This window comes from Myotis myotis, unplaced genomic scaffold, assembly GCF_014108235.1.
Source record: "Myotis myotis isolate mMyoMyo1 unplaced genomic scaffold, mMyoMyo1.p scaffold_m19_p_2, whole genome shotgun sequence".
NCBI classification, from domain to species: domain Eukaryota; kingdom Metazoa; phylum Chordata; class Mammalia; order Chiroptera; family Vespertilionidae; genus Myotis; species Myotis myotis.
The window spans coordinates 159,574,394-159,588,976 of NW_023416324.1; the positions used below are offsets into that span (position 1 = coordinate 159,574,394).

A 14,583-nucleotide genomic window follows, 5' to 3' on the forward strand; every position below is an offset into this window, starting at 1 on the left:
GTAAGAACACTTGGTACTCAGAAAACTCTGAGCTAAAAAATAAAATAATCTCAATAGATTTGGTTTTTCATAGCAGATTTACCTGCTCTAATCCGGAGACTTAATCACCATAATGTGAGCAGACAGAAAACTCATTCAACTAAAAAGATCAGATTTTATAAGGGCTCAATTAGAATTCCAGCACAATGCCAAAAGACTGTTTTTATGTCCACACTTAATGGACTGGATACGTGTATGCCCAGTGCTGTTATGCCCGGGCTAAGACAGATAACTGAGGGGGTCAGATCAGAGATTCATCCAAGGCAGAGTGAGCCTAGACTGAGCATAAATGGAATTCCTTAATTCTGGCTGTAGAGTTCCCACAGAACTGAATGCGTTTAGACCCGCTGGAGGCAGTGAAGCAGAGAAGCAGTTAAAGGTCGCAGGGCAGACAGCTCGGGTTATTCTTTTCTTAGTTGTATATTTTCAGAAGCTTTTTCACTTAACCACTTTGTGCCTCATTTTTCTTAAAATAAGGATAATTATTAAATCATAGGGTTACTGTGAAGATTATAAATGTAAAGTACTTAGAAAAGCATCAATTATAAGTACTTGATAAGTATTACTATTACACAACATTTTGCCTGAAATTTAGAGTAAAAAAGTACTAATCTAATCTACAGATTGAGTGGGGGATATAAGAAATAATAATGAAATACTCTAAAAGTTAACTATGATATTTAAAAGGTCAGGGTTAAACATCCATAAAGAGATCACAACTAAGGTTGTAAGAAAAAAATTACCTCAAAATTATCATTTAAAAATGAGTAAAGAGTAGATTTGGTATAGACTTTGGATTCAGAAAGCATCTACGAAATTTTTTTAAAACTGATGGATTTCTTTCATGGTTATGAGAATAAAAATATATCCTCACCTAACAATTATGAAACAGGTGAGATAATTTTCATTTTTTAAATAAAAAGCAAAAAACAAGCATTTAAAAATTTAATAAAGAAATCTACAAAGTATTAACAATTGTATCATAGTTAATTATGTAAACATCAGCATCTACACCTTGATTCAAAGTGAAAAAAACAAAACAAAACGCAGGCTGCATTAAAAACTTCTCATGAGTCCAAGGCCTACAGCCTATGTGAGAGGGAAGTCCAGAGAGGGAGTGGTGGTAACGGGCAGGAGGGGAGGAGAGGGGGGTGAATAGCTGGCAGTGACGGCTAAGACTTCTCTCCACAAAGGGTGGGCAGGGTAAAGGACTCTGGAGCCTTGACCTGACTGTGGGCAAGGCAAAGTCATCCTAACAGCTTCAGGGACTACTCCCATTCATGGCCAGGCCTAAGACACCCACCCAGGAATCAGAGCAGGGAGTTTGCAAAATCACTCCACAAAATAAACTGACAGTCTGCAGAAGAAAACACATAAAAGAAAAGAGGATATTGTAGCCTGCAAAGTCTGCTGTCAATTATGTCAACACATGGCAAAGAACTTCCACATTCTTACTTCTGCAAGTACGCCCACACTTCTTCAGGACTTCTACAACCAAATACAACAATAAAGTGGGAACCAGCACCTGACCCAGGCCTTAAATCTGCACTAAACCCTCAGAACAGGGAGAGATGGAAGCAGCAGCTTGGAATGCTTCTTCATGTAATCAGCTCTGTACCTCTGTCTCACCAGAATGAATGAAAACTTCTATGTAGGTCAGAGGAAATGAAGTGTTATACATAATCTGTGCTTCTAATACACTCCAAACCAGCTTGGGGGCTGTTTAAAGGCACAGGAGAAAGTGCATAGGAAATGTGATGAGTAGAAAACCAGTGAGAAGGCTGCTCATGTGTGTGTGTGTGTGCCCAACATTTCGCTTCTCTTGAACAAATCTTTTTGGCTAGAGTGGATAAAATACTCAACACCCCCAGTGAATCTCTTTTGAGAGAAAAATGACAGTGAGGAAAAATGGTACCAGGGAATTTCTCAAGAATAAATTATTACCGTGATTAAAAAGAATGTGTTGACTTACCTGGAAAATATCTGTCTTGTCTTCAAATAGACTGACAACATATTTATAGTCAGCATAAGCCCAGAATTTGGAATAATCATAATCTATAAATGGTCCAGAAATACTAGAGTGGTCACAGTTCCAGGTCAGAAACTCTTCAAGTGTAGCTTCTACATAATTACATGAAGTTTCAAACTGAGGAACTGTAAAGTAAGAGAACCCAACTTTAAATGTATTTGAAACAGTTTTCAAAATTGTTTTTTTAAAAATAATTTCAACCAAAAATGTTAACTATCATTTCAATTAATTAAAAATTAACTTTGCACTTGCTATATAATTAAAATCATTTACAACTTTCACAATGCTATTGTGGTACATATATACAATAGTATATTACTCAGCCATAAGAAAAGATAAAATACTGTCATTTGTGACAACATGGATGAGTTTTGAGAATATCATGTTAAGCAAAACTAGACAGGAAAGTCAGGAACCATATGAATTTAACTCTTATCTACAATAATAAAAGCGTAATATACAAATCGACCGAATGACCGAACAGCAGAACAACCATCCAGACAATATTCCCGATGACCATGCTATGACACGCACTGGCACCAGGCCAGCCAAGGCAGGTGTGATGTGATTGGTCGGGGGGCCTGCCATTGCCCCAGGATTGCCCCACAGAGGGAGGCCCAGGCCACAAGTCAGCAGGGCAATCGATCGGGTGGCTCCATGACTGCCTCGCAAAGAGAGGCCCAGGCCACCTGCTGCAGGACAATTGATAGGGGGGTGGGGGGGCACTCTGCAGAACCAGGGAGCCAGGGGGGTGTGGTGGCCAATGCGGGCAGCACCAGGCCAAGGCAGGTGTGGGTCGGAGGCGGGGCTGCGAGGCAGCAGGGTTGTGAGGCAGCTGGGGCTGCAAGGGCCTACCCTTGCACGAATTTTGTGCATTGGGCCTCTAGTATGGGATATAAAACTGGAAGCAACAAATGAACAAATAAAACAAACAAACACTCAAAGACACAGACAACAGTATGGTGGTTACCAGAGTAAAAGGGAAGTGGAGGGTAGGTATCAAAGGGTAAAGAGGATCAAACATATGGTGATGAAAGAGATTGAACTTTGGGTCGTAAATGCATAATGTAATATGCAGATATATTATAGAATTGTAACTTGTATAATTTTATTAACCAATGTCACCCCAATAAATTTAATAAAAAAATTTTAAAGGCACTATTGAATTAAGCATTCATTTTTAAATAAAATAGTAAAATATTCTAAGATTTTTTTTTATAAAAAGACAGTTTTAACCTTAGAACTAAAAACTACCCTTACTATTGGCTGATTCAGTTGTTAAACAACAAAGCCAAAAGCTCTTCTGAAAGAAAGCTTTTATTAAGATATAAAAAAGAGAAGAGAACCAAGATGGCGGCATAGGTTAACGCCGGAGTTTGCTGCTTTGAACAACTACTTCAAAAGTGAAACTAAAAGACTGAACGGACATCACCCAAAACCACAGGAACGCTGGCTGAGTGGAAGTCCTACAACTAGGAGGAAAGAGAAACGCATACGGACACTCAGAGGAGGCGCAGGGCTGAAGTCAAATTCTGAGGTGCGGAGTGCGCGGAGCGGGCTGGCGGCGGAGGGCGCGGTTGGCGTTTTCAATTGGGAGGGAGTCGCAGACTCTGAGCTCCAGATACAGGCGAGTCTTTAGGGACCTAGACTCAAACGGGAGAAGCGGGACTGTCTGGCTTCGGTCAGAGCGAGTGCAGCTTTCTCTCCGAGCTTTGCAGCGGGTGCTGGGACTCAGAGAGGCAGAGCCCCTGGGGACGGGACTGAGAGCCGCCATAACTGCTCTCTCTGGCCCACCCTGTTGATCCTGTGCGACCCGCCCCGCCCAAGCCCAGCACAGAGGCATTTGCCGGATAGCCTCAGGCAAAGGCTAGATTAGCACCTCCCTAGAGGACAGAAGTTCTCTCACTGCTGACACAGCTGATTCTCATAGCCACTTGGCCTGGAGGTCAAACCCTCCCTGGTATTAGCTACAACAATCAAGGTTTAACTATAAGACTGCGAACAAAGACCACTAGGGGGTGCACCAAGGAAGCATAACAAAATGCGGAGACAAAGAAACAGGACAAAATTGTCAATGGAAGATATAGAGTTCAGAACCACACTTTTAAGGTCTCTCAAGAACTGTTTAGAAGCCGACGATAAACTTAATGAGATCTACAAGAAAACTAATGAGACCCTCGATGTTATATTGGGGAACCAACTAGAAATTAAGCATACACGGACTGAAATAACGAATATTATACAGACTCCCGACAGCAGACCAGAGGAGCGCAAGAATCAAGTCAATGATTTGAAATGCGAGGAAGCAAAAAACACCCAACCGGAAAAGCAAAATGAAAAAAGAATCCAAAAATGCGAGGATAGTGTAAGGAGCCTCTGGGACAGCATCAAGCGTACCAACATCAGAATTATAGGGGTGCCAGAAGATGAGAGAGAGCAAGATATTGAAAACCTATTTGAAGAAATAATGACAGAAAACTTCCCCCACCTGGTGAAAGAAATGGACTTACAGGTCCAAGAAGCGCGGAGAACCCCAAACAAAAGGAATCCAAAGAGGACCACACCAAGACACATCATAATTAAAATGCCAAGAGCAAAAGATAAAGAGAGAATCTTAAAAGCAGCAAGAGAAAGAAACTCAGTTACCTACAAGGGAATACCCATACGACTGACAGCTGATTTCTCAACAGAAACTTTGCAGGCCAGAAGGGAATGGCAAGAAATATTCAAAGTGATGAATGCCAAGAACCTACAACCAAGATTACTTTATCCAGCAAAGCTATCATTCAGAATTGAAGGTCAGATAAAGAGCTTCACAGATAAGGAAAAGCTAAAGGAGTTCATCACCACCAAACCAGGATTCTATGAAATGCTGAAAGGTATCCTTTAAGAAGAGGAAGAGGAAGAAAAAGGTAAAGATACAAATTATGAACAACAAATATGCATCTATCAACAAGTGAATCTAAGAATCAAGTGAATAAATAATCTGATGAACAGAATGAACTGGTGATTATAATAGAATCAGGGACATAGAAAGGGAATGGACTGACTATTCTTGGGGGGGAAAGGGATGTGGGAGATGCGGGAAGAGACTGGACAAAAATTGTGCACCTATGGATAAGGACAGTGGGTGGGGAGTGAGGGCGGAGGGTGGGGCGGGAACTGGGAGGAGGGTAGTTATGGGGGGGAAAAAAGAGGAACAAATGTAATAATCTGAACAATAAAGATTTAATTAAAAAAATAAAAAAATAAAAGGATAATAAGACAGAGAAAAAAAAAGATATAAAAAAGAAATCATTAAGTTATTAAAAAATATTAGAATATTTATTTTCAGACCTGGCTGGCATGGCTCAGTGTTTAGCAATGGCCTATGAACCAGGAGGTCATGGTTTGATTCCAGGGCACATGCCCAGGTTGGGGGTTCAATCCCAAGTGGGGGGCATGCAGGAAGCAGATCAATGATTCCCTCTCATCACTGATGTTTCTCTCTCTCTCTCTGAAATATAAAAATATTTTTTAAAAATATTTATTTTCAGGATACAGAAGGAATTTCTAAATAAATAGGATTAAAAATATTAATGAAATATATGATTTGACTATATAAAAAGGTAAAAATAATGAAGCAAAATCAGACAGCAAATAATAACATGGGAAACACATTATGTATCCTTGTAGAAACTGCATTTCTTTAACATGATCCATTCTCCTTTCTGCCAATCCTCTCTTTTTTAATGCTTAAGTCCTTAGGACATCAGACTTCAGCTAGCATCAACTGTCTTAAGAATGAAGCCTCAAGTCTGTTGACCACAGAAACAGAGCTGTGGTAAAACCAACCATACATCTTGACCTCAGTTGTGTTTCAGTCCCAGGCCCATAAAGCAGAAGGACCCCACTGACCACACACCCTCACAGCGCTAGGCAGAACAATGCCATGGCTGACCTCAGGACCTAACACAATGCTCAACTACTCCCTACCTTGGCCCCAACCAAAATCACCATGATTACTAATTTTCCCCATTCGTAATCTGTCCCTGTGTGGTCCCTCCTGGAGCCAGGTTTTAGAGTACTAGCTTACCTGTGACTCCGGGCTTGTGCCATTTCCTTAAATAAATCTTTACTTTCTTTGCTGTAAACTCTTGGTCACATCTTATTGGGCTTTGATGGGTGCTGGCAAATGGACCCTTTTAGTCTGGTAAGATCAGTAACAAATACAGTATCTTAATATGTAAGGCACTTATTAAAAAAAACTCACACACCTCAAAAAACCTGAAAGCCCAATAAGGAATAGTCAGAGAACAATTACCAGAAAGAAAATACAAATTGCCACTAAACATGAACACATGTTCAATACCACCAGCAACCAAAAAAATGTAAATTAAACTCATGAGATGTTACTTTTCACCTATCAGCAAGATTGTTTTCATTTCTTTTTAACTGAATTTATTGGAGTGACACTCGTTAATAAAATTATATAGGTTTCAGCCTGCCCAGCGTGGCTCAGTGGTTGAGCGTCGACCTATGAACCAGGTCAGGGTTTGATTCCGGCCCGGGGCCCATGCCCGGGTTGTGGGCTCAGTCCCCAGGAGGGGGTGTGCAGGAGGCAGCCGATCGATGATTCCTTCTTGTCACTGATGTTTCTATCTCTCTTTCTCCCTCTCCCTTCCTCTCTGAAATCTATCTATCATCTATCTATCTATCTATCTATCTATCTATCTATCTATCTATCTATCTATCTATCTTAAAAACAATTTTATAGGTTTCAGGATACAGTCTATAATACATAATCTGTATGTTGTATTGTGTGTTCACCATCCCAAGAAAGATTATTTTTTGAAAAGTGCTGTCTGCAAAGAGGTAGGCGATAGTATCAGAGGTCTTTCATTCTTTCACCCCACACATATCTGAATATCCATTAGGAGCTCAGTCCACGATGAGAAAGTGAACTTCTTCATGGGAAGAGAGACTTTGAACAGTTCATTACTGACATAACTAATCAGTTATCATAACTATGCTAAATGTTACTAAGAAATAGTAGGTGCTCGGAGATAATTTAAGAGTCACACATTTGGGGGTAGGGGAGGGAGATGTGGTCAGGAAAAACTTCCAGGAGAAAATGCCATTTGAGCTAATATCTGAAGGAAGATCTGAAGGAAGAAATTAGGTAAAGGTGGAGTAAGGGGAAAGAGGAACAGAGAGAAGCATGGCTAGACTACAGACGCAAAGGCCCTGAGGTAAGAAACAAACCTCTGGAAATACGAAAAATGCAGAAATGCTTGTCTGGCTTGAGCTCAGGAAGAGGGATTAAGCTGATGAGACAAATACAGCTTTCTACACCAAAACAAAATTTTGACCTTTACCTTAGAGGTAATGAGAAGCCATTTAAGAGTTTAAGCAGAGAAATAAGATGAGTTTAAAAAACAAAAACTGTCTCTGGTTTCAGTATAAGAATAGCCTAGGTAGGGAGAGCAGGAGGTGCAGTGGGACTATAGATGAGGCTACTGGGATAAGAGAAAGCAGGATAACCCCAACTAGAAGATGGCCATGGAGAAAGAGAGAAGCAGGCTGCTACTAGATATTTAGGGTGTCAGTCATCAAGTCACCGGACACCACTTAAGCGAGGCATTCCCGAACAACTCAGAAGGTTCTTGTGTTAAGAAGCTTCATGAATATTGCTGCCACTGATGATAATGGTCATATCCCTTGATCTAGTCACAATCCTTTTAGAAATCTATTCTAGAGAAATAATCACAAACTTGGACAAGATTTATTTTCAAAGTTGTTTACTACAGTCCTATTTAAAAATTTAAAACTTCAAAGCAACCTATATATCAAAATAAGAGAATTTAAAAAATACATTCTGATACTATCATACAATGGAATATTAGGTAGCCATTTAAAAGTCACATTTAATGTTAAGAGAAGCTGCTCAGAATATGTTAAGTAAAAAAAAAAAAACCAGGCTATGAACATTAATACATTATTTTTAAAAGACAAAAAGGCCTAAATGGACATATGTACACTTTGGTGATAGGACCAAGAGCTTTTTAATTTCTCTGGATCTTCCCATTTTTTTCAATATTCTCTACAATAAGCAATATTCTCTACAATGTTATTTTTAAAATAACATTTATTGAGCATTTACTATGTGCTAGGCACTGTTCTAAATGTTTTATGTGCATGAACACATTTAATCTATTACAGAGAAGTTACTTACCCAAAGTCACACAGTAAGCCAAAATTTGAATCCATGCAAGCTGACTGAGTCAGCTCTCTTATTGCTTGTGGCAGAATTGCATTTATACTCAAAGAATAACTTTAAGATTTAGTATCCAGAATATATAAAGAACTCTTTGGCAACTCAACAACAAAAGACAAAAAAACAAAAACAAAAACAAACCAAACAACCCAAAAGCAAAAAATATCTCAATTAGAAAATGGGCAAAGCATCTGAATAGACATTCTCCAAAAAAGATATCCAAGTGGTCAATAAGCATATGAAAAGATGCTTGAACATCATTAGTCAAGGGAAATGTGTGTCAAAAGCCTAATGAGATAATAATTCACACCCACTAGAATGGCCAGAATAAAAAATGGAGTTAAGTGTTGGCAAGGACAGAGAAATCGGACACTCATACATTGGGATGGGAATGTAAGATGGTTCAGCTGCTTTGGAAAACAGTTTGGCAGTTTCTCAAAAGGTTTAATACAGAGTTACTGTATGACTTTGCAATTCTACTTCTAGGTATAAACCCAAGAGAAATGAAAACGTATGTCCACACAAAAACTTGTACATAAATGTTCATAGCAGCCTAATTTATGATAGCCAAACAGTGGAAACAACCCAAATGGCCAGAAACTGATTAATGGATAAACAAAATGTGATATATACACATAATGGAATATTATCTACACTAATAAAAGAGAAAAATGGTAATTGGCGTACGACGCTACCCTTTTCATTGGCTAATCAGGGCTATATGCAAATTAACTGCCAACTAAGATTGGCAGTTAACTGCCAACAAGATGGCGGTTAATTTGCATATGTAGGCACAATGCAGGGAGGCGAAAGGGAAAGCAGGAAGAAGCCCCCTGCCACTGACAGTGATCGGAAACCCAGGGGGGAGCTAAGAGCTGGGGGGCAGGGCAAAGGCGGCCCCCCAGCCATGATCGGAGAATCGGGTGCCTTTGCCGCCCTGGCCAGTGATAGCAGGAAGTAGGGGTGGAGCCAGCAATGGGAGCTGGGCACGGTTGAAGCTGGCAGTCCCGGGAGCTAGGGGTCCCTTGCCTGGGCCTAAAGCGGAGCCCACGATCGCGGGGCCGCTGCAGCTGCGGGTCCCCGCTGCCCGGGCCGGACGCCTCAGCCAGAGGCGTTAGGCCTGGGCAGGGGCGGAGCCTGCAACCGCGGGGAGCTGGGGGTCCCCTGCCCAGGCCTGACACCTCTGCCAGAGGCCTCAGGCCTGGTCAAGGGGCCGATCCGGTGATTGGTGATCGGAGGGTGATGAGGATCAACTCCTCTGGCCGCGGCATCAGGCCTGGGCGGGGGGCTGGGGGTCCCCTGCCCAGGACTGATGTCTGGGCCAGAGGCATCAGGCCTGGGTGGGGGGCGGAGCCGGGGATTGGGGGGATATGATGGTCCCCTTGCCCAGGCCTGAAGCCTGGGTCAGAGGCGTCAGGCTTGGGCGGGGGGTGGAGCAAGCGATCAGAGGGAGATGGGAGTCCCCTGACCAGGCATGATTCCTGGGCCAGAGGCCTCAGGCCTGGGCGGGGGTCAGAGCCAGTGATCGGGGGGAGATGGGGGTCCCCTGTCAAAGCCTGACACCTCTGGCGGAGGCGTCAGGCCTGGGCAAGGGGCCGATCAGGCGATTGGAGGGTGATGGGGGTCAACGCCTGAGGGCTCCCAGTATGTGAGAGGGGGCAGGCTGGGCTGAGGGACACTCCCCCCCCCCCCCACACACACACCCAGTGCACGAATTTCGTGCACCGGGCCCCTAGTCTGTAAATATAAAAGCCTAATATGCAAATTGTCCCTGTAGAAGTTCAACTGGGAGACTGATCACTCACTATGATGTGCACTGACCACCAGGGGGCAACGTGGAACGAAGGGAGGCCCCTGCTGGCAGCCAGAAGGCCCTGATCGGCCCTGATCGCTGGCCAGGCCTAGGGACCCTACCCGTGCACGAATTTTGTGCATTGGGCCTCTAGTTCATTAATAAAAATAAATGAAGTACAGATACATGCTACGACACGGGTGAATCTTGAAAACATGCTATGTGAGTGAAAGAAACTAGCACAGAAAGCCACAATATTGTATGATTACATTTATATGATGTGCCCAGAATAGTAAAATCAACAAAAACAGAAAGTAGATTAGTGGTTGCCAGGGACTGGCAGTGAGGTAGAACAGAGGGTGACTGCTGAAGGGGTACTGGGCTTCTTTATGGAGCGATGAAAATGTTCTAGAATTAGATAGTGATGATGTTGCCCAACATGGTGAATATGCTAAAACCACTGTATACTTAAAATGGTCAACTTTTCACTATGTGAATTTTATCTTAATTTTTAAAAAGAACAAAATATCTTTAGTAAAAACTCAGAGGAGTTGTTACAACCACAAAGACTTTCTACTTTCTCTTATGCTTAAGTATCAACTTGAAAGTGTCAAATTACTGTGATTCATCTATAAGTCTGAAGAAGATTAAGAGTTAATATCTATAGAGCACTTACACTAGTGACTGACACAATATCTCTCAATAACTGTTAGCTATTAGTAGTAGTATTGTATTTGGAGTCTAACCAGGATGGGGAAAAAATTACATCCTATTTCTCTCCAAATTATTGTCTTCAATGAGTGGAAGATTTATTTGACTACAATCAAGAAGGAAAAAGCACAAGCTGATTTTTATGTGGCGGCCGCTAGTCTAGCATTTAATTTTAAAAATACAGTAAAAACATTTCGGTCTGTCATGGGAATACAAGGAGACTCTAGACACGAAAAACCAAATAATTCTATGAGATCTACTAGAAGGTTAACATGAAAGAAAGAAGCTTTGAGAAGATGGACACCTTCTTAAACTGTCTCAGTTAGTAGATATTCATCGGCCACCTCACAGCAATACTTAAAACGCTGAATTTCTATACTACCAAACCTGCCCATATTTAAATATAAGTTAAACACACATTCTGAAGCAAGACAATGTTGTGGACTCCTTTAGACTAGAAACTATATCCTTCTCTTATATTAAGTATTAAGTATCTGAGAGGTAACAATAATTGTGCTGACTATAAGGCAAACCAATCAAAACATTACAAGTCTTCAGGGAAGAAGAGGGAGCTGGCAAAATCTAATTGCTTAAGAGAAAAAGAAAATAGCTATGCATATTACCTGCAATGGAGGTCAGGCAGCTGATAAGGCAAAGAGATAAAATTTCAACTAAGACTGAGCACTATAAATAGTGCCTGAAGCCACACATAAAAGGACACATTCTATGCAAGTCAAAAGTGGGAGCAACTATTAGATTACTATTGGTCATTTTCAGTCATGTGGGAACAGAAATAATAGCGGATTAACAAATATTTATTAAGTGTTTGCCACATGCTTGAACAAAAACATTTTATACTAGAGGCCTGGTGCATGGATTCCTGCACCAGTGGGGTCCCTCAGTATGGCCTGTGAGGACTGGGCCAAAACCAGCTCTCAGACATCCCCCAAGGGGTCCCAGATTGCGTGAGGGCGGTTCTCGGGTGACGCACCCCAGAATCAGGCTCCCTCCTCTCTGGTTCTGGGTGTGTCATCCAAGAACCGCAGCTGCAAGTCACTGCAGCTCAGCAGCTCCTGCATTGAGCATCTACCCTCTGGTGGTCATTGCATGTCATAGCTATGGGTCGGACAGGCAAACAGTCAGACGGTCGCTTAGGCTTTTATATATAGAGATGAGGTTATAAACTATAGGTTGTTTATTCTTTAAAAAAATCTTAACACAAACTGTCCTAAAACTTCCAATAAAATATTCTCTATCTGAAAATGGTCAAAAAGAGAATCAGAAATAAAGGATTTTCTAGAGATAAAGAACACACTGCTGGGAATGTGGAAATACTATTGAAGAGACATTATTATTATGATTACCTGTGGTAATCATACCTACCTGTATCTGTACTTTTCATTCCCATCCTAAATCGTATCTGCTTGCCATGAAGGACCTTGGAAAGGTGCTCAGCAGTCCAGTGTTGTGCTGGCCAATCAAAAACCATATTATAGAAGACAGCAGGTTGCTGTAAAGACATGATAATTTCTTTTGCTTTCTCTGGTGTGAAAGGTTTGACATATTCACCTAGGAAGAGAAATAAATAAAGCAACAGATAAGTAACTATAGTTATAAATCTATACTAACAAAAGGGTAATATGCTAATTAGACTGGACATCCTTCCAGACAAAGCCACAGTGGCGGGGGCTGAGGCAGAGGCGGTTAGGGCTGATCAGGCTGGCATGAGAGAGCAGTTAGGGGTAATCAGGCTGGCAGGGGAGAGCAGTTAGGGGCAATCAGGCAGGCAGGCAGAGAGGTTAGGGAGTATCAGGCAGGTAGGCAGAGAGGTTAGGAGCGATCAGGCCAGCAGGGGATAGCAGTTAGAGACAATCAGGCTGGCAGGGGAGAACAGTTAGGGGTGATCAAGCCAGCAGGGGAGAGCAGTTAGGGGCGATCAGGCAGGCAGGGGAGAGCAGTTAGGGGCAATCAGGCAGGCAGGCAGAGAGGTTAGGGGTGATCAGGCAGACAGGCAGTTGAGTGGTTAGGAGTTGTGGTCCTGGATTGCGGGAGGGATGTCCAGCAGTTGAACATTCCCTGAGGGGTCCTGGACTGGAGAGAGTGAAGGCTGGGCTGATGGACCCCCCAGCCCCCTGCATGAATTTCGTGCACCGGGCCTCTAGTATAAATATAAATATCAAACAACCATAATTCATCAATGATATTTCTTATATTAAATTTTAAATGTTAGAAAATACTTACAATTTTTAACGTCAAGATTTTTTTAACCCTACCAGACCGCTGTACCGATTTTTCGGTAATTTCCGAATCTGCCGCTATACCACTGTACCTAATTTTCGGTACTTTGCCTAGGTTCAGGGCCTCAGGTCTGGTAGACTTAAAAGGCTTTCTATTTAAATTTTAAAAGATGCAATTTTTTTGAAAATATTATTTTCTAAACAGAGGATAATATAAGAAAAGCTGATATAAGCTACTCTAGAACAACCATAATTGCTGGGGTCAGCAATAATTCTACTTGCTCTATCACATATTTATGTCCCCAAAACCAACTGAATTAATAAAAATACATCAGTCAGTGGGAAAAGGGGATTTACTTTTATTGAAAGATTTAAAAAGGATAAAAAAATGTGCTAGGAAGAGTATCAGGGTTAATCCTTGACCAGTTTGGCTCAGTGGATAGAGCGTCAGCCCGTGGACTGAAAGATCGCAGGTTTGACTCTGGTCAAGGGCATGTACCTCAGTTGCAGGCCCGGTTGGGTTGTGTGTGAGAGGAAACCAATTGATGAATTGATGTGTCTCTCTCACATAGATGTTTCACTCTCTCTGTCTCTCCCACTCCCTTCCACTCTCTCTAAAAATCAATGGGAAACTGTCCTTGGGTGAGGATTAACTAACTAAATAAATAAAACATTTGTAAAAATAAAAAAATAATCATTGGCTTCAACTGCATTTATAAAGAGTATAGGGGCTAAGAACTGAGTACTGCAATAAATTCCACAGAATTATATAATGCTAATTCTGGATAGGATAGTAAATATTAGTATTTGCTAAATAAAAGAATAAGTTTCTCTTTAAAGACATCTTAAACACACAGTAGTTTTATTGCTAGCTTTACCCAGTAGCCAGATAAATTTCTATTGAACGAGTACAAAAAAGTTTTACATAAATGTTAAAGGCACGCTTTAAAGTTAAATACCCATTGCATTTTGAAGTTATTTATTACATATGCTTACAAGCTAAGATCTTTTTAAAGTATGATACTTTGTAAAACACTGTGTAATATGAAGCAAGAATTCTCATGATCCAGCCGCAATGTGTTAAGATGAAAGTGTTCTGGGAAAGGTAAAAAAAATGCTTGATACTTTGACCCCCAAAACATATATTTATGATTCTCTGAATCAGCTAAATTGTGTATTTCAGTTACATAATCTGTAATTACACTTAATGCAAAAAAATTTAGAAAAGCTCATAACTAATCCAAGTTCTCCCACCATCCAACTTTTTATAAACTTTCTGATAAAAGAAGAGGAATGGGGCAGGACTCATCGAGGAACTTGAGTAACTTGTCTGAATATAAGACTTACTTTTAAAGAAAATGAAAATTTAAGTCAATTTGATTTCCTTTCTTAATCAAGGGCTAAAACTCAGAATCCTTTCCTAAATCCTTGGTGAAAGTGAGCAAGCTCTAAGCCTTCAGCAGTTGACATTTGATAACAGTGTGTTGCCTTGGAAGTCAGGGCTTCCAAGTGAGGAGGA

The 14,583-nt window shown here is 41.2% G+C and overlaps 1 protein-coding gene across 1 annotated transcript in view; it reads right to left on the reverse strand.

Annotated features, from left to right (window-relative positions):
- HSPBAP1 (HSPB1 associated protein 1) overlaps positions 1-14,583 on the reverse strand; it is a 47,305-nt gene that overhangs the window by 19,246 nt on the left and 13,476 nt on the right. Inside the window, 2 exon segments of the mRNA XM_036352196.1 lie at positions 2,012-2,193; positions 12,211-12,396. Of these exon segments, the coding sequence (XP_036208089.1) occupies positions 2,012-2,193; positions 12,211-12,396 (368 nt within the window).